This window comes from Leptodactylus fuscus, chromosome 3 (assembly GCF_031893055.1).
Source record: "Leptodactylus fuscus isolate aLepFus1 chromosome 3, aLepFus1.hap2, whole genome shotgun sequence".
Classification (NCBI taxonomy): domain Eukaryota; kingdom Metazoa; phylum Chordata; class Amphibia; order Anura; family Leptodactylidae; genus Leptodactylus; species Leptodactylus fuscus.
In genome coordinates this window covers 119,005,803-119,031,133 of record NC_134267.1, presented here as the reverse complement: position 1 = coordinate 119,031,133, position 25,331 = coordinate 119,005,803, and the positions used below count along the sequence as shown (strand labels likewise).

At 40.0% G+C, this 25,331-nt stretch overlaps 1 protein-coding gene across 2 annotated transcripts in view; it reads left to right on the top strand.

The window, feature by feature from the left end:
* The window catches only part of CASP8AP2 (caspase 8 associated protein 2), a 30,405-nt gene extending 5,781 nt beyond the window's left edge, over nt 1–24,624 (top strand). The window contains exons 3-10 of one of the 2 annotated variants that reach the window (XM_075268183.1): nt 3,902–3,970; nt 4,116–4,216; nt 4,811–4,885; nt 10,618–10,733; nt 10,964–12,918; nt 17,257–19,822; nt 21,951–22,050; nt 24,303–24,624. In XM_075268183.1, the coding sequence (XP_075124284.1) occupies nt 3,902–3,970; nt 4,116–4,216; nt 4,811–4,885; nt 10,618–10,733; nt 10,964–12,918; nt 17,257–19,822; nt 21,951–22,050; nt 24,303–24,365 (5,045 nt within the window). In that variant the 3' untranslated portion in view covers nt 24,366–24,624. The remainder of the gene's footprint in view (nt 1–3,901; nt 3,971–4,115; nt 4,217–4,810; nt 4,886–10,617; nt 10,734–10,963; nt 12,919–17,256; nt 19,823–21,950; nt 22,051–24,302) is intronic. The other variant, XM_075268184.1, reaches the window with a different exon arrangement.
* Nucleotides 24,625–25,331: the final 707 nt, after the last annotated feature.

Below are 25,331 nucleotides of genomic sequence, written 5' to 3'. Positions count from 1 at the left end.
CGGGGACAGAGGTGGGTTAAGGGTTTACGTTAAAGATGCGTCTTTAGGAACGCCTGGTCTATTCTCGTTTAATCCGCTATCTCTCTGCTAACTCTCTGCTTGACCCCTTACAATCTGGTTTCCGCGCTCTGCACTCTACTGAAATGGCTCTCACAAAAGTCTCCAATGATCTCCTAATGGTTAAATCCAATGGTGACTTCTCTCTTCTTATTCTTCTGGACCTCTCTGCAGCTTTTGACACTGTTGACCATCAACTCCACCTCACTATGCTCCGCTCAGTCGGCCTCAATGACACTGCGCTCTCCTGGTTCTCCTCTTATCTCTCAGACCGCACTTTCAGTGTATCATTCGCATGCTCTGTTTCCTCCCCTCTTTCCCTTGCTGTTGGGGTTCCTCAGGGCTCGGTCCTAGACCTCCTGCTCTTTTCTCTCTACACAGCTCCCATTGGACAAACCATTGCCAGATTTGGCTTCAGGTACTATCTTTATGCTGATGACACCCAATTATACACATCTTCCCATGACATCACCCCTGCACTCATACAGAACACCAGCAACTGTCTCTCTGCTGTCTCAAATATCATGGCCTCACTCTATCTGAAACTAAATATCTCCAAGACTGAACTACTACTGTTTCCACCATCTAACAGATCTGTCCCTGATATATCCATTGTAGTCTCAGGCCTTACTATAACGCCTAGGCAGCAGGCCCGCTGCCTCGGGGTCATGTTTGACGCAGACCTTTCCTTCACCCCTCATGTTGAATCACTCGCACGTTCATGTCACCTCCACCTCAAAAATATCTCTAGAATATGCCCTTTCCTCACCAGAGATACACTAAAGACACTTATTGTCTCTCTGATTCATTCTCGCCTTGATTACTGTAACTCCTTACTAATAGGTCTTCCCCTTACTAAACTCTCCCCTCTACAATCTATTCTGAATGCAGCGGCCAGCCTCAACTATCAGGCTAGACACTACAGCGATGCCTCTGGTCTGTGCCAGTCGTTACATTGGCTGCCTATTCAATATAGAACAAAATATAAAGTTATCACTCTCATCCACAAGGCTCTCCATAATGCCGCACCTCCATACATTTCCTCCCTCATCTCTGTCTACCGCCCAACCCGTGTTCTCCGTTCACTCAATGACCTAACACTTAAATCCTCTATTATCAGAACCTCCCACGCTCGTATACAAGACTTCTCCCGAGCTGCACCAGTCCTCTGGAATGCTCTACCCCGGACAATCAGATTAACTCCCAATTTCTACAGCTTCAAATGCAAACTAAAGACGCATCTTTTCAGACAAGCCTATCACAATTTCTAACGTAAACCCTTAACCCTCCTCTGTCCCCGCTCCCACATTTCCCCACATATTATGTCATCTCATGCTAACTTTATAGGTCCAAGCTCCATCCACATGTTAAAGGACACGACTGTTGACGACTCATAAAGTCTTATGTTTATGTAATGACAGTCGCCTCTATTACAAAAGTATCTGACCTCTGCATAAGCAATGCCGCCCCTGCTACCTCTTGTCACCCCCTCTACCTCATAGATTGTAAGCTCTTGCGAGCAGGGCCCTCGGTCCCATTGTGTGAAATGACTTTCTCTGTGTATCTTTCTGTATTTGAACCCTACAAATTGTACAGCGCTGCGGAATATGTTGGCGCTATATAAATAAAATTTATTATTATTATTATTTAACAAACTCTGGGGTTGTTTTTTTTTTCTCCTTTAACCCCTTATGAAAATGAAAACTTTGGTGATAGTGACCATTTTATTAATTTTTCATTTGTGCAACCCAATGTTAATAAAATCTGTGAAAAGGCTGTTGGGTCAAAATACTCACTATACCCCTTGATAAAATCCTTCCTCCTTCCCTTCCGTGCACTGCCATGTGCCCAAACATCCGTTTACACCAACATGTAGGGTATTTCTATGCTCGGAAGAAATTGAATAACCACCTGAGATGCATTTTCTCCTTGAACCCTTTTGTGAGTGTGTTAATTTTAGAGCTAAATGAAGGTATTATGGAAAAAAATGAAATGTCTAAATTTCACCTCCTTATTTTAATTTTTGTGAAATGCTCAATGGGTTAATACACTTCCCAAATGCTGTGGGAGGGGTGCAGTTAAAAAAAAAAATTGGGTGATTTATGTGGGTTTCTAATATGTATGCCTTTATAATCCCTTTCAGAATGGAAGTGATCCCTAAAAAAAAAAAAATTAGTTTGAGAAATTTTCTTGTAAATCCGTAAAATCAGGGGCCACACGGTGGCTCAGAGGTTAGCACTGCAGCCTTGCAGTGCTGGAGTCCTGGTGTTCAAATCCCGCCAAGGGCATAAAACCATCTGCAAGGAGTTTGTATGTTCTCCACGTGTTTGCATGGATTTCCATCCCATATTCCAAAAAAAGACATACTGATAGGAAAAAATGTACATTGTGAGCTCTATGTGGGGCTCACAATCTACATTTAAAAAAAAAAAAAAAAAATCTGTAAAATCGCTGTTAAACTTGTAAGCTTTATGATGTCCAAAATAAATTGACAATTAAAAGTTGATGCCAATATAAAGCAAGGACATGGAAGTTATAGAGGACCTTTCATCAGATTGGGCACAGGCAGTTCTATATACTGCTGGAAAGCTGACAGTGCGCTGAATTCAGCGCACTATCGGCTTTCCCAATCTGTGCCCTGGGTAAAGCGCTATCGGTACCGTAGCGCTTTACAGTCAGAAGGGCGTTCCTGACACTCTTGTCAGGAACGTCCTTCTGCCCAGCAGCGCCTATCACGCTGCACAGTGTGAGCTGGGAGGAACGCCCCCTCCCTCTGCTCACAGTACTCGTCCATAGACGAGTATTATCAGGAGGGGAGGGGGCGTTCCTTCCCGCTCACACTGTACAGCGCGATGGGTGCTGCTGGGCAGAAGGACGTTCCTGACAAGCGTGTCAGGAACGCCCTTCTGACTGTAAAGCTCTACAGTACCGGGACCGATAGCTCTTTACCCATGGCACAGATCGGGAAAGCCGATAGTGCGCTGAATTCAGCGCACTGTCAGCTTTTCAGCAATATATGGAACTGTCTGTGCCCAATTTGATGAAAGGTCCTCTTTAATATTTATATTTGTGTGATACGACTTTTGTTTGTTTGTTTTTTTTCAAATTTCCATCAATTTTTTTTTTCTTATAAATAAATACAAAAATATTGATCAATGTTTACCAGTAACACGAAGTACAATGTACAAAGATGACCGATGGATGTGAAGAGAACTGTGCTACTCTCTTGGAATTGACAACACACGCACTTTATTCCGTAGCGCAGTTCTCTTCACATCCATCGGTCATCTTTGTGCATCTGTCGTTCCCCAAGGGGTTTTGGATGAAACCACTGCTGCTGTGAATCTCTCTTGTACCTTGTGCACAATTAATTTAAGTGTATCATCTGTGGTTTCTCGGTATATATTCCTTTATGAAGTACAATGTGTCACGAAAAAACTGTCTCAAAATGACTTGTGTAAGTTGAAGCAACTCAAAGTTATTTCCATATAAAGTGACACATGCCAGTTTTGAAAAATGAGGCCTGGTCATGAAGGGGCTTTGTCTTGAAATGGTTAAATTTGGGAATGTATAAGTATCATTTATGCTTCAATTGAGATTAACAGATGTCTTCAAATGGTTAATACCCTTAAAACAGTTTGACAAAATAGTGTTAGGCTATGTTCACGGAGGAATTTTAAGCAGATTTTTCGGAATTGGCATCAAAATTAGGTTCCAAAATCTATTTCGAATTTGTGAAGCAAGAGTTTTCGGCCTGATATTTGTTATTAAATTACTCTATATAAAACAGCCCCTTAGTCTGCTTCTTGTCTCGTACTTATTTAACTGTAATTTATTATTACAGCTTCTCCTGCAAAAAGCGATGGGAGTTCAGTTGATATATATGATGGACTGGACATGGCAAATTCACCAGGTAATCATTTTATTTTACTGCTAGATATGTATTATGCCAGAATTATGCATTATTGTTGTAAACCAAATCTGTGAGTGTAAAATATATATGGAAAAAACATCATAAAGATTTTCATCTCTTCCAATTTTATTTTTTCTTCTTTCAGAGCAAGCACCTGAGAAAAGCAATCCTTCAAAAAACTGCTTAGATCTCTATGAGGAGATATTAACAGAGGAAGGAACTGCTAAAGAAGCTTCATTCAGTGAAGTATGAATTACTAAAACATTTTTTTAACCTTGACGGCGTATAAAATTGACAGCGTTCTATGTATCCACTGTATTTAACAAATGCATTCTTTTTGTTTCCAAACTAAGTGATATTGTATCTTCTGATTGTAAGCTACCACACTCTCTACAATTGTCTGAACTCTGGATCTAAGTGTGTGTCAATTATGTGAAATGGGGAATAGGAGACTGGAAAGAATAATTGTACTAAATAACAATTTAGGGTGAATTCACATCATCTTTATTTTTTTTTACACCTATATAGTGTAAAAAATTGAATGAATGCAAATGTTTGCCTATCAGTTTATATAAAGATCAATGTAAAGAGAGCCTTTTTTTTTTATCCATCCAAAAAAAAATGACAAACCGTTTTCTTACGTTGATTTCTGTGTAAAAGGATGGGCATCCATTTGCGTGTGAATTTGAATTTGCATCTGTTGAACAGATCTGCTTAAACAATTGTGTAAAAAATAAAAAAAAACTGTCAGGATTTTTTTTTTTTTTTTGCTTCAAATTTGCAATTATCCTTGACTGCAGTACCTAATTGTTACATCTTGTGAACTTTTTTCTTCAACAGCTAAGTGATGAATATGAGAAGTGTCAGAGACAGATAAAACAGCTGGTAATAAAGCTGAAGCAAACACAGTCCTTGGTAATGTTTTATTATTATTCTCTTTAGTCTGGTTTTTCATTTTAAAATAAATGTTTCAACATAACTTGTGCCTTGATAACACGTTTCATATATTCACTTGATAAACTTAGTATTAACCCCTTCCCGACCCATGTGGTACTATTACCACATGGATGTCTAGTGCTTCACGACCGATGTGGTAATAGTACCACATGGATGTAAACAATCCCCGCAGCGCAGTGCGGGTGTTCTTGGAGCAGGTGTTAGTTGTATCTGACACCTAACATCCTGCTCCATCCCCCTCCATCAGACATGAGTGCTGATTTTGGGTTTTAACCCGTTGATTGCCGTGATCAAACATGATCACGGCAAACAACGGGTTGCCCGATCTTGTAGGGATCCCCGGCACCCCCCGCTGCGAGATCGGGGGGTGCTGGTATCCCTACCATGTAGCCAGGGGTCTGATTAGTCACCCCTGGCAGTCCTGAGTCCCACTTACCTTTCTTATCCTGTGCGGGATCTCCTGAAGATAAGCTGTCCCATCCGTCTGCAGATCAAACATGATCACGGCAAACAACGGGTTGCCCGATCTTGTAGGGATCCCCGGCACCCCCCGCTGCGAGATCGGGGGGTGCTGGTATCCCTACCATGTAGCCAGGGGTCTGATTAGTCACCCCTGGCAGTCCTGAGTCCCACTTACCTTTCTTATCCTGTGCGGGATCTCCTGAAGATAAGCTGTCCCATCCGTCTGCACGAGCCGAGCCTCACTTCCTGTTTACAGAGTGATAACGTGCAGGCTCTTACTGAAGCCTGTGACTCACTCTGTAAACAGGATCAGTGATGCAAGCTTCACTCATGCAAGTGTCCCATAGGGACACATGAAAAAGTTAAAAAAAAAAAAAAAAAAGTGGAAAAAAAAAGTGTTTTGAAACAATTAATACAGTTATCAAGCCCCAAAAACCCTTTTTTTCTATAGAAAATGAATTATAAAAAAAAAAAAAACTAAAAATTAATAAAAACAATACATATTTGGTATCGCCGTGTCCGTAACAATCTGTACAATAAAACTGAAACAATATTTAATGTACACGGTGAATGACGGGGAAAAAAACCAGAAAAAACCCGCCGGAAGTAGTGATTTTTCGCCATCTCACCTTACAGAATGTGCTATAAAAAGTGATCAAAAAGTCAAATGCACCTCACAACAGTACCAATAAAAAGCACACATTGTCCCGCAAAAAATAAGCCCCCAACCAACACTGTCAACCAAAAAATAAAAATGTTACGCCTCTCAGAAGATGGCGATGCAAAAAACATTGATTTATGTCTCCAAATGTGTTTTTGTTCTGCAGAATTAGTTACGCATAAAAAAATAATATAAATGAGGTATCGCCGTAACCGTACCGACCCACAGAATAAAGATAATATGTTACTTATACTGTACGCTGCATGGCGAAAAATTTACAAGGTAAAACGCAATACCGGAATTGATTTTTTTTATTTAAATCCAGCAAAAAAAGAGTTAATAAAATGTATTCAGTAAGTTGTAGGCACCCAAAAATGGTGTCATTACAAAATACATCTCATCCCGCAAACAACAAGCCCTTATATGGCTGCGTTACCAGAAAAGTAAAGAAAATATAGCATCTAGTAATGCAAGAATAAAAACCCGCAAAAATCGCCAAATCATTAGAATACAACTGGCGGCGTCAGGAAGGGAATATATAAGCTGTGCGAGCGAATATCAGGGGACACCCCAGATTTAGAGCTTACGAGGGAAAATATACCAGAAGTGACCCCCAGAGTGACTCCCCCAATTATAGGAGCTACTGGGACCTAGTAGGAAATTCGGTGTTTGCAATGTCCTCCGCACAGCTTATATATTCACTCTTCGCCATCCGCTGTGCAGTCACGTCTGGGATACTAATACTCACTACACCCCCTGATAAATTCTTTGAGGGGTGCAGTTTTCAAACTGGGGTCACACCTTTGGGGAATCCACTTTTCTGGTACCCTACAGGCTCTACAAACATGACATGGCGTCCAGATACCAAACATCTGAATCTGCGCTCCAAAAGCCGCATCGCGCTCCTTCCCTTCTGCGCCCTGCTGTGTGCCCAAACTGCATTTTATGCCACATATATGACACATGTATGATACTGGTGTACCCCGGATAATGCACGTAATGTCATATGTGGGTATAAATTGATATTAGGGCACAGCCAGACACAGAAGGGAAGAAGGGTTATTGGGTTTTTGTAGCACAGACTTAGACGGTTTGTTTTTTTTTGGATGCCATGACACTTTTGCAGAGACCCTAAAATTGCCCTTACAGAATGGGGTCACTTCTTGGGGAATTCCAGTTCACTGGCACCTCCAGGGCTCTGCAAAAACATCATGGCACCCAGAAAGTCCCTCTAAATCTGTACCCCAAAAGCTAAAAAGCGCAGTGCTCCTTCCCTTCTGAGCCCTGCTGTGTGCCCAAGCAGCAGTTTATACCTACATATATAATTTTTTGCCCCTCAGGATGGCCCACTTAATAGTTTTAGGAGTGCAGGTCTCTGACAACACGAAGTGGGTGCAACGTATTGGGCACCGAAATGGCAGATTTCTTTAAAAATTTAAATTTTCATTTTGTACATTAATTTTTGGGAAGCATTTTTAGGCTCAAAATGATAATACCCCTTTATTCATTCCTTGACAGGTGTAGTTTCTAAAATGGGGTCACTTTTCAGGGGTTTCCATTGTATTGGTACTTTAGGGGCTCTGCAAATGCGACATGGCACCAGAAAACTGCCCTCAAAAGCCAAATAGCCCTCTTTCCATTCTGAGCCCCGCCATGTTCCCATACAGCAGATTATGGCCACATATGGGGTATTGCCGTGTTCAGGAGACATTGTGTGACAAACTGGGGGGCTTTTAATTCTCTAACTACTTGTAAAAATTAAAAATATGGCGCTAAATGGACGATTTATTGGAAAAAAGTAATTTTTCATTTTCACATCTCAATGGTAAAAAAAAATCTGTGAAACACCTGTAGGGTCCAAGTGCTCACTAAACCCCTTGATAAATTCCTTGAGGGGTCTAGTTTTCAAAATGGGGTCATTTGGGGAGGGGGTTTCCACTGTTCTAGCACTTCAGGGGCTCTCCAAATGCAACATGGTGCCTGAAACAGATTTCAGCTAAATTTGCCCTCTAAAATCCCAATAGCGATCCTTCAGCTCTGGACCTTACAGTGTGCCCATACATCACTTTACATCCACATAAGGGGCATTTCTGTAGTTGGGAGAAAATGCTTGACAATTTTTGGGGTGCATTTTCTCTTTTAACCCCTTGTGGAAATGCAAAATTTGGGGTTAAAGCAACATTTTATAGCAAAAAATGTCACTTTTCCTTTTGTTGGGCCAATTCTGTTACACTCCTGTAGGGTCAAAGTGCTCACTATACCCCTTAGTAAATTCTTTGAGGGGTATAGTTTCCAAAATGGGGTCACATTTGGGGGTTTCCACTGTTTTGGCACCTTGGGAGCTCTGCAAACGGGACATGGTGCCTGAAAAGTATTGTTCCAAAATCTGGCCTACGAAATCCAATTAGCGCTCCATCCGCTCTGAGAGCGACCGTGTGCCCGTACATTAGGGTACCAGCACATATTGGGTATTGTCGTGTTCGGGAGAAATTTTGTAACAAAATGTGGGGTGCAATTTTTCCTTTAACCCCTTGTGAAGATGAAAAATTTGGGGCTACAGTGACATTTTATTATAAAAAAAAGTAATTTTTCATTTTCACATCTCAATGGTAAAAAAATCTGTGAAACACCTGTAGGGTCCAAGGGCTCACTATACCCCTTGATAAATTCCTTGAGGGGTCTAGTTTCCAAAATGGGGTGACATTTTGGGGGTTTCCACTGTTTTGGCACCTTGGGGGCTTTGCAAACGGGACATGGCGCCTGAAAAGTATTGTAGCAAAATCTGGCCTACAAAATCCAATTAGCGCTCCATCCGTTCTGAGAGCGATCGTGTGCCCGTACATTAGGGTACCAGCACATATGGGGTATTATCGTGTTCGGGAGAAATTGTGTAACAAAATGTGGGGTGCAGTTTCTCCTTTAACCCTTAGTAAATGTGTAAATTCTAGGGCTAAATGAATATATTAGTGACAGAAATTGAAAAATGTAAATTTGACCTCCATTTTGTTGTAATTGTTGTGAAATGCTGAAAGGGTTAAGAAACTTTCTAACTGCTGTTGTGGATTCTTTCAAGAGTGCAGTTTTTAGAATGGAGTGATTTTCGGGGGGTTTTATTAGAGAGGCCTTTCAAGTACCCTTCAGAACTGAACTGGTCCCTTGAAAAATGTGTTTTGGAAATTTTCTTGAAAATTTGGAAAATTACTGCTTGACTTGTAAGCCTTATAATATCTGAAAAAAATGAAAGGGTGATTAAAATTTGATTGCTACATAAATCAGAGACATGGTTAATTATATTTAAGAAAAAATTTGGGTAGTATGGATTTCTATTTGAAAGGCTTGCAATTTCAAAGTTTGAAAACTGCATTTTTTTCAAAATTTTCACCAAATTTCCTATTTTTTCATAATGAAAGACAAAACATATTGACAAAAATTTACTACTGACATGAAGTACAATGTGTTACGAAAAAACAATCTCAGAATCACTTGTGTAAGTTAAAGCGTCTCAAAGTTATTGCCATTTAAAGTGACACATGTCAGTTTTGAAAAAAGAGGCCTGGTCCTCAAGTCACTTTTGAGCTGTGTCTCTATAGGGTTAAAGGCAAATATTATCTGAGTAAAGCTGCCCCCTACCCCTGTCATCAGATAGTTTTCATGGGTGTGGCTGTGGAAGCTTCCAGTCATCTGACACTGCTCCTGAGCAGTCGGCACTTTTTATACACCGTGGGCAGGAGCATTTTAAAATCTTGCTTGGCAGTGGTTTGAATGATTTTGGCACTATGTATTACTATCCATTTGAAGGTAACACATCATATAGAAAAGTAGCGCAATCTGCAGTTAAAGGTGTTGTCCGGGATAAAAACTGATTCCTACACTAATCTAAACACCTCCCCAGCCTACTTTCTAAATACCATAATTTATCATAATTATAATTTATATATATTATAATTTAAATTGATTGCTGGTGCGGGCTATAGTCTCAGTGCTGCTCTGTGCTCTGAATTCAACGATCCACCTCTACTGCGCAGGCTTGCGAGCAGCTCCCATGCCTGTGCAGTGGAGGTGGATTGTCTGCTGCAGGAGCAGCTCTGGGTCTAGTGTGCGCACCAGAAGAATCAGAAAACAAGGATGGGCCATCCCGAAGGAGGAAGCCTGGAAGGACAAGACATAACTATAATTGGGTCAGTGGTTGAGCTGATTAGGTGGGAAGGGCTAGTAGTGGGTGGAATAGCTAGAGAGACAGGGAGGGGTGTATGGGAGATGGGGGGGGGGGGGGAGTGAGGTGAGAGGTAGCTAGTGTGGAAGTTGCATAGCAGGAAGCTGAACCTAGTAAACGCAGGAGCTACCCAGTTACCAGACACACCCAGAAATCACTCAAAACACTGTTTAAATTATATGGGCGCATTTATTAACCCAATAATAGCACTAAAGACCTTTAAAATTTGACCGAAGAACTCCTTTAACCTATTCTAGAGCAGGAGGAACTAAGTTCATAGTATTTAGTTTTGTGGGTAAAGATTTAGTATAACTTTGTCATTTATATCTTTGTTCTCTCTATGCTTTTTTGTAGAATTCCAGTTTGCAAAATGAAAATCAGTGCTTAAAAAAGAATATTTCTGCCCTTATTAAAACGGCAAGGGTAGAAATTACACGTAAAGAGGAAGAGATAAACGCACTTAATCGGAGGTAATTTCTAATGCGTTTCCATTTCATCCCCCCCCCCAAATATTTTGTTACTGTATTGTATGATTGAATGATGCCATCATAATAACTACTTGGCCTGCAAAAAGTAAGTTGTTGTACATTTAAAACGCAATCTCCAGCCCTTCAAAGGTGGGGGTGGGAAACTGAAATGACAAATTAAAAAGCAAAGAAGGAAGTTGCAAAAGCATTTTAATATGTTTATCGTTTAACAGGCTGGGTGCTTCAGGGAAGAACCACAGTTTTCATCCACCACCATTGCTGAATATAAATAAATCGAAGCCTAGTGATGATAACCTCTCAAAGAACTTAAACACAGAAAACTTGCCAAAAAAAGCCTTAACGTTTAGCCAAACTATAGATATAGCAAGTCGCTATTCTAAAAATCTTTGTGATAAGAGGAAGACTTGTACGGAAAATAAACAGCTATGTTCAACAATAAACCATGTTGACAAGCATTGCAAGGATAGGCCTGTAGACCAGTCACAAGAACAAACTTTGGAGCCACTACGCTTAGAAGTTAAAGATAAGAATAGAAATGAAATGTGCTTGGGTAGCCGCGATAAGGAAACTGAGAGAACTCTGAGAAAAAGACCCAAATCTAGCATTGCCATTTCAGTAAAAGAAGGTGTTGATGTAAAAGAAAAGACACATCAATTGCCTGCAAAATCTGGGAAAAATGAATCCTTTCAAGAGAACAAAAATTCAAAATCTGAGGTCGGCTGTGAGAAGGAAAATCCTAAATACCATTCAAGTTCCACTAAAGGAAAAAAACAGCTAAAAGATCCAGATTACTGTAAAGAAAAAGTTAAAAGATATGAAAGCTCTCCACACAGAAGGGAGTCCAGGGCATATGATAAAGAAAAAAACACAGAATCTAAGCATAGAGCTGCTGAGAAAAATGAGGAACCACGAAGGTCAAAAAGAACACATTTTTCCTCCCCGAAAGATGATGGTTCCCACAAGATATCGGAATTAAGCGATAGCAAAAGAAGAAGCAGTGATGTAGAAAGAAAGGATAGGCACTCTTCAGAGTACAGGGAGTCTAAAATTGGAAATAAAGACTTAAAGCCAAACAAGTCTGAACATTCAACAATGAGTAAACCTAATCGGGAAAATAAATCTGAGCGATCAGATCATGATAGGAAAACTGAAAAGAAAAGATCTAGAGATGAACAAGATAGGGTTAGACATGACCAAAAGGATAAAGTACACCAAAAGAAAGAGAAAGGTGTGCATCTGTCATCAAGCAAAGATAAAACTCTACATTCTTCAGTAAGTGAGAAAAATGAACCTAGTGAAAAAGCCAATGAAGTGAACAGCAGCCAAAAAGACTTTAAACTGTCATTTATGGAGACTCTTAATTTAACACTTTCTCCAGCTAAAAAAACATTGCCCGATACACAAGTGTTGTCCAGTGCCCCCAGTACAGAATGTGAAGAATGTGAGGTGGAGGGAAAATTGGCTAAAGACTCTTCCCCTCGATGTGGAAGTGAAAACCATGCTGAATCTCTTCATTCTCAAGAGACTGACTTGAGACCCAGTGAACTTTTGATGGATAACCACACAAACAAGGTTTTTAATGTAGAAGAATCTAAACTAGAGTCTTATTCTGGACCTATGTGTTTAAATGAACAGCCACCAAATTCAGCAGTTGATGAAAACCGTATGTTATTGGCAAAATTAACTATAGAAGATAAACCGGTTGAACTTACAGTTTTGAGTGAAGTAAGCTCGAGAGAGATGGACACGCACACTGTTGGCGATTGTTCACATCTTATTGATCTTGATTCATTTATAGAACTTGACAGATGCAGTGGTAGTCCTAATTCTGAGGCACCAGATGTGTCTGAGCCTGCTGAACAAATTCAAGATAATGGCTCTATCTTGGAGAAATGTGAAGAGAAAGGCAACAAAATAATTGAACTGACTTCAAATGCTGCTGAAACCCCAAAAGGTATATATGAATTACCAGATACTGACTTTGTAAATATATGCACAAAAGAAATTGAGAATAAGCATTGTTTCCATGATGAAGTGTCTATTGACTTAAGCTTACTAAGACATATTCCAGAAGTCCTCAGCCCACTGAAAAGCCCAGTTCGTTCTAAAACTCTACATACACTTGACCGCAAAGCTAAGTCTGCAGTAGCGAGCAATTCATATAAAGGTATTCACATTTGTAGTAGTTTTTTTTTTTTTTTTTTTTTTGTAGAAATGGCTGTAGTTTTGCACGTATGCATGCCTTTTATGTCAAAGGAACACTAAATCTATGAGTGGCATAAACAAACAAGAAATGTAATTGCCCTTAATATTTGCAGCATTTTCTGACAGTCTTATTGAAATTTTGCAAGAAAGCATAGAGGTTAATTTGCTCCATCTTCTGCCGGTGGTTGATTAGAGAGGGGAGGGTTTAAGAAATTGGCAGAGGGGAGACTGATTCTCCAACCAGTTGTCCTATAACCAGACACAGGACAGTGTAAAAAGGAAGGGGAAACATTGTGGTTCACGTTTGATACACAAAGATAATTTATGTGTCTCAGTTTTAATTATGATACAAAATAGGATCAAAGGAAAGTAAGAGATGAAGATTGAAAGTATTGATGTATTTTATTGTTGTTTTGCATTCAATGGGGTTTAGTGTTCCTTTAACGTTGCTCTAAAGTATATACTTTGATTTGTTTACTAAGGTCTTGTTTCCTGGTAAGGAAGCCTTGGTAATGGTTATATGGTAAGGAAACGCACTACTATGTAGCCTCACAGAATGTTCTGCTGTTAAGGCATGCAACATTTTAATAACCATCTTTGTAAATGGGAAACTCGTAATTTGCAACTTAGCCTGGGTTCACACCTGTGCCCAGTCTCCCCTCGGGGATTCCTTTCTCCATTCCAGTCCTGCAGGCAGCACTTTTCTTTCCGCAATTTTCGCCCTTGTCGGGTGGAAACTCGTCGGACTCCATTAATAGTCTATGAGGTCCACGGGTAACCACTGTTTTAAGCAGATTAGGTATCTGTTCGGGGGGTCCCCAAGCGGACCTGAAGAACGGAAACCCAAACTCAGGTGTGAACGTAGTGTTACTTTCATTCTTTTATCAAGCAAAAAACACTTGCAAAACACCCTTTAACCCTTTCACTGTGAAGGACATAGCTGTATGTCCTCCCAGGGTGTCACTTGCCTAGCAGAGGATGTAGCTGCTACGTCCTTACTTCTAATGGCCATATCTCTGGTCTCGTTTGGGCTATGGAGATAATTTTAGATTCATTTTAAAGATGAGAATCTCATCTTTAAAGTGATACCAAGTTCTTCATGTTAACCCGTACTGTGCCAAAGCGATTCACTGTTGAAAACGCTATTGGGGATTGAGATCTGATTCAAGATCTCAATTCCTGACAGCGTTTTTAACAGCAATTCGATAAAAATCTGCAAGTGCTATTATAAATCTTGGTATTTTAAAGATGAGATTATCATCTTCAAAATGAATCTAAAATTATCTTCATAGGACAAACGAGTCCTGAGATACAGGACTTTAAAATCCCCCCCCCCCCACCGCCTGTCTCTGGAAGCATTAGTGAAACAGGAAAGGGGAGGAGAAGGAGCGTGCACAGAGACAGAGAAGCATTTTCTCTGTGCACAACCTGTATGTGACCCCAGGAGGAGGGGAGAAGGGATTCAGTCCCTATTTTCACCCCTCCTGTCAATTAGAGAGCACACTGTACTTTTGTTCTCTGTCACATACAGGTATAATGTAATTTCCCCCTGAGCTTTACTAGTGGGGTATTCTTTTGTTAAACCCCCTGAACATAACCAGGAAGTTTATTGGCGCTGTGACTCAGACATTTACCATTGTCCAGGTCGCAGCACCAAACACTTACACAACACATACACAAAGTCATGAATAAAGTTTACATTTCACCCAATTCCTGTCCTGTCTATACCTGAGCTTTCTAGATTAAACTACGCCTCTAGCGATATCCGTTACACGCTAAAATAAATAGTAGTAACGATTATCACTAGAGATGAACATATGTATTGCTAAAATTTTTATAGGGGATGGAAAATAATATTTTTATGTAAGGTCCTATTTAATTTGCATGCTCAAAATGGGTTGGCACATTTTTGCGATTTTGGCGTTCCTTTAACACCCGCCCCTGTAAATATATACATATGTGGTATGTATGAACTCCTCACATGTTGCAGTTTTTTAGAAAGTACATTTTGTTTGCATAAAGCAGGGGTGCCCAATACGCCGATCGCGATCTACCGGTCGATTGCGATGGACGTATGGGAACGATCGCGGGATGCAGCCAGCCTGCCAGTGTTCAGAGTTAACTCTGCCTGCGCTGTGAAGAAGCAGACAGCGAGGATGCCTGGGCGGCCACCTCTCACGATCCGCCCGGCCATGCTCACATGCACAGCCCCGCCCACAGACACTCCCCGCCCACCCACGGGTCAGTACCACCCACAAGAAGTGGGTAGTAGATCTTAGGGCTTGGTCATGTTAAGAAGTAGCTCACATGCTGACAAAGTGTGAGCACCCCTGGCATAAAGGGATTGCTTGAGTCGCACTTTCGTGGCAAATTTGAATTTTTGTGCAATTTTTGCTAGCAATCTCTGTTTGCCACAATGTTGCATGAAGGTGGTTGTATATATGAATTATTAAATTGTGTTTTTATATACGGTATGCTGTGCAATCTCAAAAAAGTTAGATTTTGATGTCACAGTTTGGTAGGTGCAGTATAGATTTTTAACATATTAGTGAGTAACAGCAAAATCCTGTCTGTCTTCTGTATTAGTGTTTTTGGGAGTCCGAGCTCTTGTTGTAGTTCATGTTTGCGGTACATATAGTGTATATACACATTGTGTACACCATAAACTGCTATTTTAAATGTATTTTGTATATGAATCTGAGATTGAACATGAGTTTTAGGTACAAATATGTGTCTTAGTGCATTTTTTTTATTAATGTTTTGTGTTTGTCACTAAGTTGCATGAAGGTGGATGTGGCTATTGATGACCCATTGAGACCTATGTAATCTTCAGGTTGTCTACTTTCAAAAAATATATAGGGTTTAGGGGGTTCACTTACTTTTCACGGTGTGTAATCACTACATTTTAAAGTGATACTTTTTTAACATTTCCAGCTTCAAAGTAGATTTTTGTTCCTTCCAGTTCTGGTGATTTTCTGAAGACACGTGCATGCGGGTGTAGGCCATAGTGATATGAATGAGCTCTGCACATGTTGAATTCTTATTTTTAGGAGGTTTTGTGAATATTATTTGTGTGGTTTCCACTTTTAACAACTAATATACATTTTTGCATTTTTTCATAAAACATTCACTTTAAATCAAAACTGCATGAAGGTGCCTGTTCGTATACAGTACTAAGTGGCATTGAGACAATGCTGCAGGTGTCTACTTTAAGAAAATATATAGGTGTGGGGATATATAGGTAAAATATATAGGTAACAGGATATGATCTTAAAGAAGGTAACCATGCAGGGAAGGGGGGAGAAGGGGTAACTAGGAATGGTGGGGCCCCTTGGCAAACTTTTGACAAGCCTCCCCCCCCCCCTTCCTGACCGACACCAAAGACCTCGACTGAACAAACCCCCCCCCCCATTCCTGCGCGCTCTGTTATGCCCCATAGAGGCCCCTGCACACAGTATTATGTCCCATAATGGCCCCTGCACATACTGTTATGCCCCATTGTGGCCCCTGCACACAGTATTTTGCTCACTGTGGACAACTATGAACATTTATTTTACTTTGGGGTCTTTTCAGACCCCAGAGTATAATAATCGGAGACCTGGGGGGATACAAACATAAAAACACACTTCTTTAATGATGTACTGACGTCACATGACCTGGGATGCAGGCCTGAGTCATGTGACGTCAGGGACCTCGCACAACTAGGCCTGAAGCCTGCTAGGAGTGTGGAAAGGTAAGTAACACATTTATTATGTTCCTTTACCTTTCCGGGACCTCCGATCATTATACTCAAGTATAATAATAGTGTTTGTGGAGCCTGCGGCGTCAATTACCGATCCTGGGCCCCTGCCAGGATCGGTAAGTAAATGGGGTCTGTTAACGACCCATTAAGAAAAGAAAGAAAACGCAGGGGTAGCGGCAGTCACCGGGCCCCTAATGTCCCAGGCCCAGTGGCAGCCGCTACCCCAGTAGTTACACCACTGGAGTAGACGATCAAACTGTCTATTGATTTTATAAATTTTTATTTTACACCTCCCCAGCATCCACAGGTGTTTGTCCATTTCCTGGACAACCTCCTTAATATTCATGTTTTTCAGGAATGTGAGAAAAAGATTTTCCATCATCAAAACATATAGGGGGAGGGGGGCAATTCAGTGGTGGGTTTTGTTTTTTTTGTTTTTTTATTCAGTCTATCTTTTATAGGAGTGTAGTTGTGGAGACTTATGTGCCTATTGTAAATGATTTTTTTTTGTTTGGTGTTGATTACAATATATTAATAGTTTTACCTTTTTTATTTTAGAGTTACTACCAGAGACAAACTCCAAATCTACCAATTTGTCAGTATCGGGAGAATTAAACAAGGAAAATTGTCAGCCAGATAACAAGTCAGACTTGAGCAGTAAAAATCTTGCTCTGACTTCTGATGATTTGGAAGAAGGGGAGATTTTAAGTGAAGATGAACAAACCTGTCAACAAAAAGTCTGGACTGTAAATAGTCCTAGCCAGGTGGCTCCTGAACAAGTGATGAGTGTGACTAAAAGCCATTCTGGTCATGGTAATGACATAGTTCCTTTGTCCAAGACGGACACATTAATTATCCCAGAGAAATCAGCTATTAAACATAAAGGTAAAATTGACATACAACCAAAATTGTCAGAATTTCCAACTAAAAAACGAAAGAAGCTAAATGCAGAATCTTGCTTGGATGGAATTTTAAAAATTGTCACCCCATCAAGTATACAAGACGTTCTTCAGATGTTACGAACTATAAGGAAACACATAAGAAAAAAATATATGAAATTTAAGGTTCAGTTTTCGCTTACACAATTCCAAAGGGTAATTGAAGTGGGAACATTATATTTTCTTACTCTGGTTAAAAGTCTAGACTGGTCTAACTTATGTTCCTCATCTGAAAGACTGCAAAGAAAACTTTGTAAACACATTGACAGCACACTGAAAAAGTTGAAAAAGAATGAGATTGTAGACGGAATTTTTGAACAACATCTCACTGATATGAAGAAAAGACTGTGGAAATTTGTAGAGGAAGAATTTGATTCTTTATTTGATATCCTTAAATCAGTGATTTTAAAACTTTGTGACAAGGCTGAAATGAAAAATAACCTAGAACGTTGTGAAAATATCCAGAAATTTGATCCTGTAAAAAGTCCATCAAATAAGAGAATCAAACTTGCAGACAAAGTATGTCTATCTTCATCAGGATCTGTGCCCTGTGTAAAGCAGCTTGAGTTGCACAGTCAAGCGAGACTATCAAATCCTAAGACTCAAAACGATAATGGCAGTGCTATGCGAAAAGATGAAGTAAAGGCGTTAGCAAGAATTGATTTGAAATCTAAGAATGTTGATATTTCTTCTAGTAATGGCAATTTAGCATCAAAACTTCCCCATCTGTCACCTGCCAAGACATCTACGTCTGACAAATTATGTCCTGAAAGTCAACTAAATTCTTCAGGTTTATCCTTTAATTTGGTGAGTGATGATCATATGGGGGAAGTTTTTAAGAGCTTGCTTCACAATGCTGATAGTTTGCCACCTGACCTGTTACCAGAAAGCATGTGGATATTAGACACTCCAGATAAAACAGTCTCATCTAGTCAGAAACTTGACAATGTGAATTCACGATCTGAAAATAAAAGTCCAACAAAAGCAGGATTTTCCTGGTGCGCTCTCTCTCCTCAACACGTACCAGCTTTCCCTATGCTTGAGACTGTATTAAACCCTGATGTCTTTGATGAAAGTTGCTTGCTAGAGATTCCTACTAGTGTCTCTTCCAGCAAGACCTTAAATGGCTCAGAGGATCGCCCTAAATGCTATTCTTCTTCAGTTCTTATGGAAGATCTTGCAGTGTCTTTAACGTTTCCTTCACCTTTGAAATCGGATTCAGATCTAAGTTTTCTTAGACCTTTATGTGATACAGAGCCTGTATCAGAAGTTGATATAAAATGCAGTGAAAGGTCAGTTTTGGATGAAGAAGATGCAATTGTACAAGACTTACATTTAACTTTAGATTCTGATAACTCAAGTAATGGTTCTTTAGAGGACCCAGGTGAATTAGGCAGCTTCCAGTACCATCCAAGTGAACCCATGCAGGCAGTTATAATGGAAAAATCGAATGACCACTTCATTGTTAAAATAAGGCGTGCTGTGTCTTCTAGTTCTCCAGTTTGTGAGTGCCCATCAGAAGGGGCTGACATTGCTGCCCCTGAATCTTTACAAACTGTGGATAGTAGTAAAGTTGAAATGGAAACTAGGCTGGACATGCCGTCAGAAGCACACATGGGCGGCATACTGCCCCATGCAGTTAACTTTGATTTGGCAAATGTCACAGAGAATAATACAATTGATGCAGAGAGCGCAGTGGAAATCCCACTCTTAAGTAAAGAAAACGAATCTGACTTTAAATTGCCTCCTAGCAGAAACCAACCTTTAGAAATCCAAGCTGAAACTAAACTAACTCCTAATGATATTGTAGAACATTTTGAAATAGATTGTGAAAAGAAAGTTACAAACTGCATTGAAGAAACTTGCAGTAATGTGACTGCTGACATATTACCCATGAAAATTTCTGATACCAACACTGTGGACTTAAACTTAAATAAAAAGAGAAAAGAATCATTAGCGGAGGAGCCATCAACTAAGCGTCAAAAAATGTTATTTCCTGATAAGGATAAAGGTATCAAGCCTAATGAATCAGAGGATTTACAACAGGAGACATCCAATAAAAAGAAACACAAAAGTGCTGTTAGTGATGAGACTACAAACTTCCGTTCCTTCCAAATCTCTCCAACTAGTTTGTCTGCAAAAAATGTTATAAAAAAGAAAGGAGAAGTCGTCATTTCTTGGACAAGGTAAATTTTCCTTACTTTATTTGTACATGGATTTTATTTGTGGCATTTTGTGTTTATTTTTTTGAATAACCATGAACATTTTTTGAGTACATTTCAATTCAAAGAAACTCCTAATTAACCCCTTAATGACACGGGAAAGTTTGGGCCTTAAAGGGATTCTACCATTAAAATCTAATTTTTTCTCATTGACACGTAGGAATAGCCTTAAGGAAAGCTATTCTTTTCCTACCTTTAGATGTCTTCTCTGTGCCGCCATTCAGTATAATCCCGGTTTTCGTCGGTATGCAAATGAGTTCTCTCACAGAACTGAGGGCGTACCCCAGCGCTCAAACAGCACTTGGGGCATCCCCAATGCTGCGAGAGAACTCTCCAGGGACACGTCCATCTTTAGGAACGGCCTCTTCACGCGTCTTCTTCCAGCGCAGGCGTTCAAACTTCTAGGCCTCGGGCAACTGACTGCGCATGCTCATGGTCACAAGAAAAATGCCTGCTTACACAGTAAATAAGCGACCATTTTCTTGTGGTCTGTTGGCATGTGCAGTCGGCTCTGCCCAAGGCCTAGAAGTTTGACCGCCAGTGCCGGAAGAAGACACTTGAAGAGTCCGTTCCTGAAGAAGATGGAGGGAAATATCAAGTGGGGTAGTGCACATTTTTAACTATTGAGTGTTGCATTAATTTGATTTCCAGAAATTAATGCACATCTGATAATAAAAAGTGAAAATTGCAATGATTCCATAGATATGCTATCTCAGTGCCCAATATGTTGTACCCAACTTGTGTCAGCAGAGACGCACACTCCAAAAACTGTTAAGTGGGGATCTTGGGCACAACAGCTTTTGGAGTGTGGGTCTCTGATACAAGTCAGGCACAACAATATAGGCTGGCTATCAGTGGGCAGGATAGCCTAGCTCAGCATAGCGAGTGGGGGGGTGGCTAATAGTGGGCAGGATAACTTAGTGTACTTTAGCTAGGGAGACGAGGAGGGGGTTTAACAGAGTGAGAGAGGAGGAAGGGATCAATGACAGGGAGGTAGCGTAACGGGTACATTGGAAAGCTACACATGTAAACAAATACAGAACATACCACATATGCCTAGAAATCACTCAAGACACTGCTAACAGTATATGGGTGCACTTTTAACCCATTAATAACACTAACAGACCTTTTTTTCCTCACAGTAGCATCTATTGCGCTGTACTGTGAGAGTGGTGAGGAACGCCTCCCCTCCTGATAGTACTTGTCGCTGGGTGGTAAGGAACGCCCCCTCTCACAGTACTGTACAGTGCAATAGATGCTACTATGAAGAACAGTGTTCCTGAATGACCATCAGAAATGCCCTTCTGACGGTACTGGCACCGATAACTCTTCACCGGGGACACAGAACGGGAAAGCAGTCAGTGCGCTGAATTCAGTGGACTGTCGGCTTTCTAGCGGTATAGAAAACCACATGTGCCCCAGTAGGTGAAAGGTTCTCTTTAAGCATAAAACCAGAGCTTCAGTGGTATAGTTTATATCAAAGAATATTCATGTGTTAGAATGATCCAGTGCAGACCTAAATTCTATTGATTATCTGGGGCAAGAAATGAAAATTGCAGTTCACAGTCGCTCTCCATCCAATCTGGCTGGGCTTGAGCTATTTTCCAAAGATGCAAAATCTCAATCTCTAGATGTGCCAAGCTGGTAGAGACTTACCCCAAAAGACTTTCTACTGTAATTACAGCAAATGGTGGCTCTAGAAAGTATTTATATAGGGGAGCTGAATACTTTTGCACATCACACACTTGCGAATTTTGTTTGATTAAAATTTTGAAAACCATTTTTGTTCCACTTCATAATTATTTGTTAGTTTGTGTTGGTCTATCACTTAAAATCTCAATGAAATACATTTAGGCAAGTTTGTGGTTGTGAGGTGACAAAATATGAAAAAGTTCAAGGGATATGAACACTGTCGCAAGTCACTGTATGTGATTCCAGTCTTCATTTTGATCCTCTTCAAAGTGAATTCAAAATTGCATGAAAACTAAGAGACTGGACTGGAGCAACAGAGGTTGTTGTTTGGTTCTAGCCTTGTTTGTGCATGTACTTTAAATATGTAGCTGTACTTCATGTATGTATTTATTTATTACAGGGATGAAGACCGTGCAATTCTTCTAAAATGTCAAAAGCATGGTCCAACTAAAAAGACATTTGTCTTTTTATCTTCAACTATGAATAAATATCCACATCAGGTATGTATTAACTTGAAACTGACCTCTTGTTAAAGCATACTTTTTGGTATTTTAAAGACATTACACTGCATGTAACTATTGTATGTGTCTTAGTGTGGTCATTGGGCTGTTGGGCTTTTCTTTCTGAATTGATTAATTGAGATTCCTTACCAATATTTATCTTGGGTATAATCCTATGTACTGTATTATAATTGTTTATCACACTGATTTTCACTACTGACACTGGGTTCACACCAGCGTTCGATCTCCGTTTTCAGGTTTCACTCTTCTGCCGACAGAAGACTGAAACCTGGCAGACCGCATCCGGCCGTGAGCGCTGGTGAGCGTTTTGTGCTCTCCGCGGCAAAACCGGGTTTTTTTAACCGGACACAGAGTACTGCATATCTGACTTTGTGTCTGGTTAAAAAAAAAAAAAAAAGTCTCGCTGCGGAGAGCATAAAACGCTCATCGGCGCTCACGGCTGGACAGTTTCCAAACCCAATCAAATGAATAGGTTTGAAAAATGACTGCTGGTTTCCGTCTCCTTTCCAGTTTCGGGCAGGAAACAAAAATCTGTAAAACGGAGACTGGGTTGCAGATGTGAACGAGCCCTGAGTGATTACTCACTGTTTGAGCAAATTTAAATGAAAAGCTCTAAAACAAACTTTATTCTACATACAGTATATTGTGCGACCTATTATTTCCTTGAGCATCATAGTGTATTCTGTGTAGTGTGCAGGAACAGTGTACAGTAATGGTGTAGTCATGCAAAATACAACTAATTCAGAAATTTCTACAACTGTTTAATCTGTTTGTGCAAAGCACATTTATTTCTGCAAGCACTGAATGATGTCAAGAATTGGGTCCTGTTTATGATCACTCCTATTTTGAGGTCCATTGGAGACAGTTGTACCTGTGGCACACAGGCAGTTTAAAATAAAACTAAAATGTGTCCAGGCACAAATGATTCTTTAACCCTTTCAGGACCAAGTGTCTTTGAGGGCCCAATGCTCAGGCCAATCTTAGCACTTTGGTATACGTTGCTGTACACCACTATCTTTTTTAAGGGCTTTGCATATCTCAACTATATTTACCATGGTTTTGTTTAGGACAAATAAGGCGTAAAATAAGTAGTAATATTTGTTAACGAAGTCTAATTTTTTATTTATTTTTTTTTATGCTAGAAGTATAAGAATTTTATAAAATGAGTGCAAAAAAAAGAAATAGTTTTTATAGTTTTATAGTTTTTATATATACTATTGCATATAAAGATATTTATATAGTTTTCAACAAAAACATTAGGTTTTATATCCAGCATGGGTTATTTTCAGGTCCCCCTGGTCCATTTGTAAATTGCCCAGTAGTTTAGTATAGTAGAGGGTGGTAAACTGCTTGTGTTCTCTCTAGCTAGGCTCCCTTCTGAGACAGAGCAAACATCCAGGAAGTAGGTGATAGTGGGGGCAGGGGAACAAGTTTGGCTAGCACAATGTGAATGGGAAGGCAGTTTGACTTTACTATGATCACTGTAAAGGGTTACATTTTGTTAAGTGATGATAAATCCCCGATCAGTGTAACTGCAGGACAGTAACTTCAGCATGGAGATGTGGGCACTTACCACTCCTACAGGAGTTAGTTGTAAATCACAGCTATTTGACTTTAATTGGCATGGGGCATCAGATAAAGCGATGTAAATAGCCAGATTAGTGCGATCTAGGGGTTAAAGTCACTTACTTGCATTGTAATATTAAAGCCCTTGTGAATTTCAATGCTTTACTTGGCTTATACTACTGAACTACACAGTGCTTCACATAATATATATGGCACTCAGGGCTCGTTCACATCTGCGCCGGCACTCCATAGTTCAGGTTTCCGTTTCCTGCCTAAAACAGAGGCAGGAGACGGAAACCTGCAGGAGGCTTTCTCACCCATTCAAATGAATGGGTGAGAAAGCTGTCCAGCCGTGAGCGGCGGTGAACGTTTTAGGCTCTCCGCCGCGAAACTGGGTTTTATAATCCGGACACAGAGTCAGACATGCACTACTCTGTGTCCGGATTAAAAAAAATCCGGTTTCGCGGCAGAGAGCCTAAAACGCTCACGGCCGGACCCGGTCTGAGCTTTCCGACTTCTGGCATGCAGAAGACGGAAAGCTCAGAACGGACAGATGAACGCAGGTGTGAACCTAGCGTCACATAGTTCCAGACTATTTCATTAACCAATATGCACTAAACAAAACGAAAAAGCTAAACTAAAACTGCTATCTTTAATGTCTTCAGGTGGAAGAGCGGTTCCGGCAGTTAATGAAGTTATTCAAGAAAAGCAGAAATTCCAGCTGCTGAAAAATGCTTTTTTTATGTAACATACATTTCTTGTGTCTTGCAAAGAGAAAATAAATGCTGGATGACGACAATCTGTACAAATATCACATATAATCAATGCATGTGCCATTATTTGTACTTGAATCTATTTTCCTTAACTTCCAGCATTTACATTGTTCCACTTGCATTTATATGTAGATGAGTACCTGTTAGTCACTGGCTTTATTTAAGTGACAGTATATCGAACTAAAAATTGGTTAACTTAATTTTTACTTCATCATACTCTGATACTATTATAATGCCCTACATGCATTCAGTATTCTTCATACTTTTGGAATCAATGTTGAATTGTAAAGGTTTCTGTATTTGGATCATCTTTAGAAACTCTAGATACTTGATACCTTTTACTAATCGATCTTTGATTACATATGTTTTTTCATTTTATGGTAAACTGGTACCACCATGAGGCTAGCCAATATTCAACTGCAGTAAAGGTAACACACAAGACTAAGGGTATGTTCACACATAAGTATGCCATCAGTCCGTTTGAATTCAGTTTGAGACTAAAAACGGACTGATGCACATACTGATTTTTATACTGATAGCAAACGATGTCCCTCCCCTAGAGGACAGATAAGGGGATTAAAAGTAGAAATTGTAAACAGAGTAGAGATAAGGAGATATAATACATGTCCCTATGTCCTCCTTATCTCTACTTTGTTTACAATTTTTACTTTTAATCCCCTTATTTGTCCTCTACTGGAAGGACAGTGTTTGCTATCAGCATAAAAAGGTGTCAGTATGTCATCATTATGTGCATCAGTCCGTTTTAAAGTCTCAAACTGAATTCAAACGGACTGATGGCATACTGATGTGTGAATATACCCTAAGGGTCAGTTCACACAGTTTTTTGGCGAGTATTTTGACGCTGAATCAGCCTCCAAAACAAAAAAACTCTCAATAGAATTCTATTGGCAGACTTTTTTT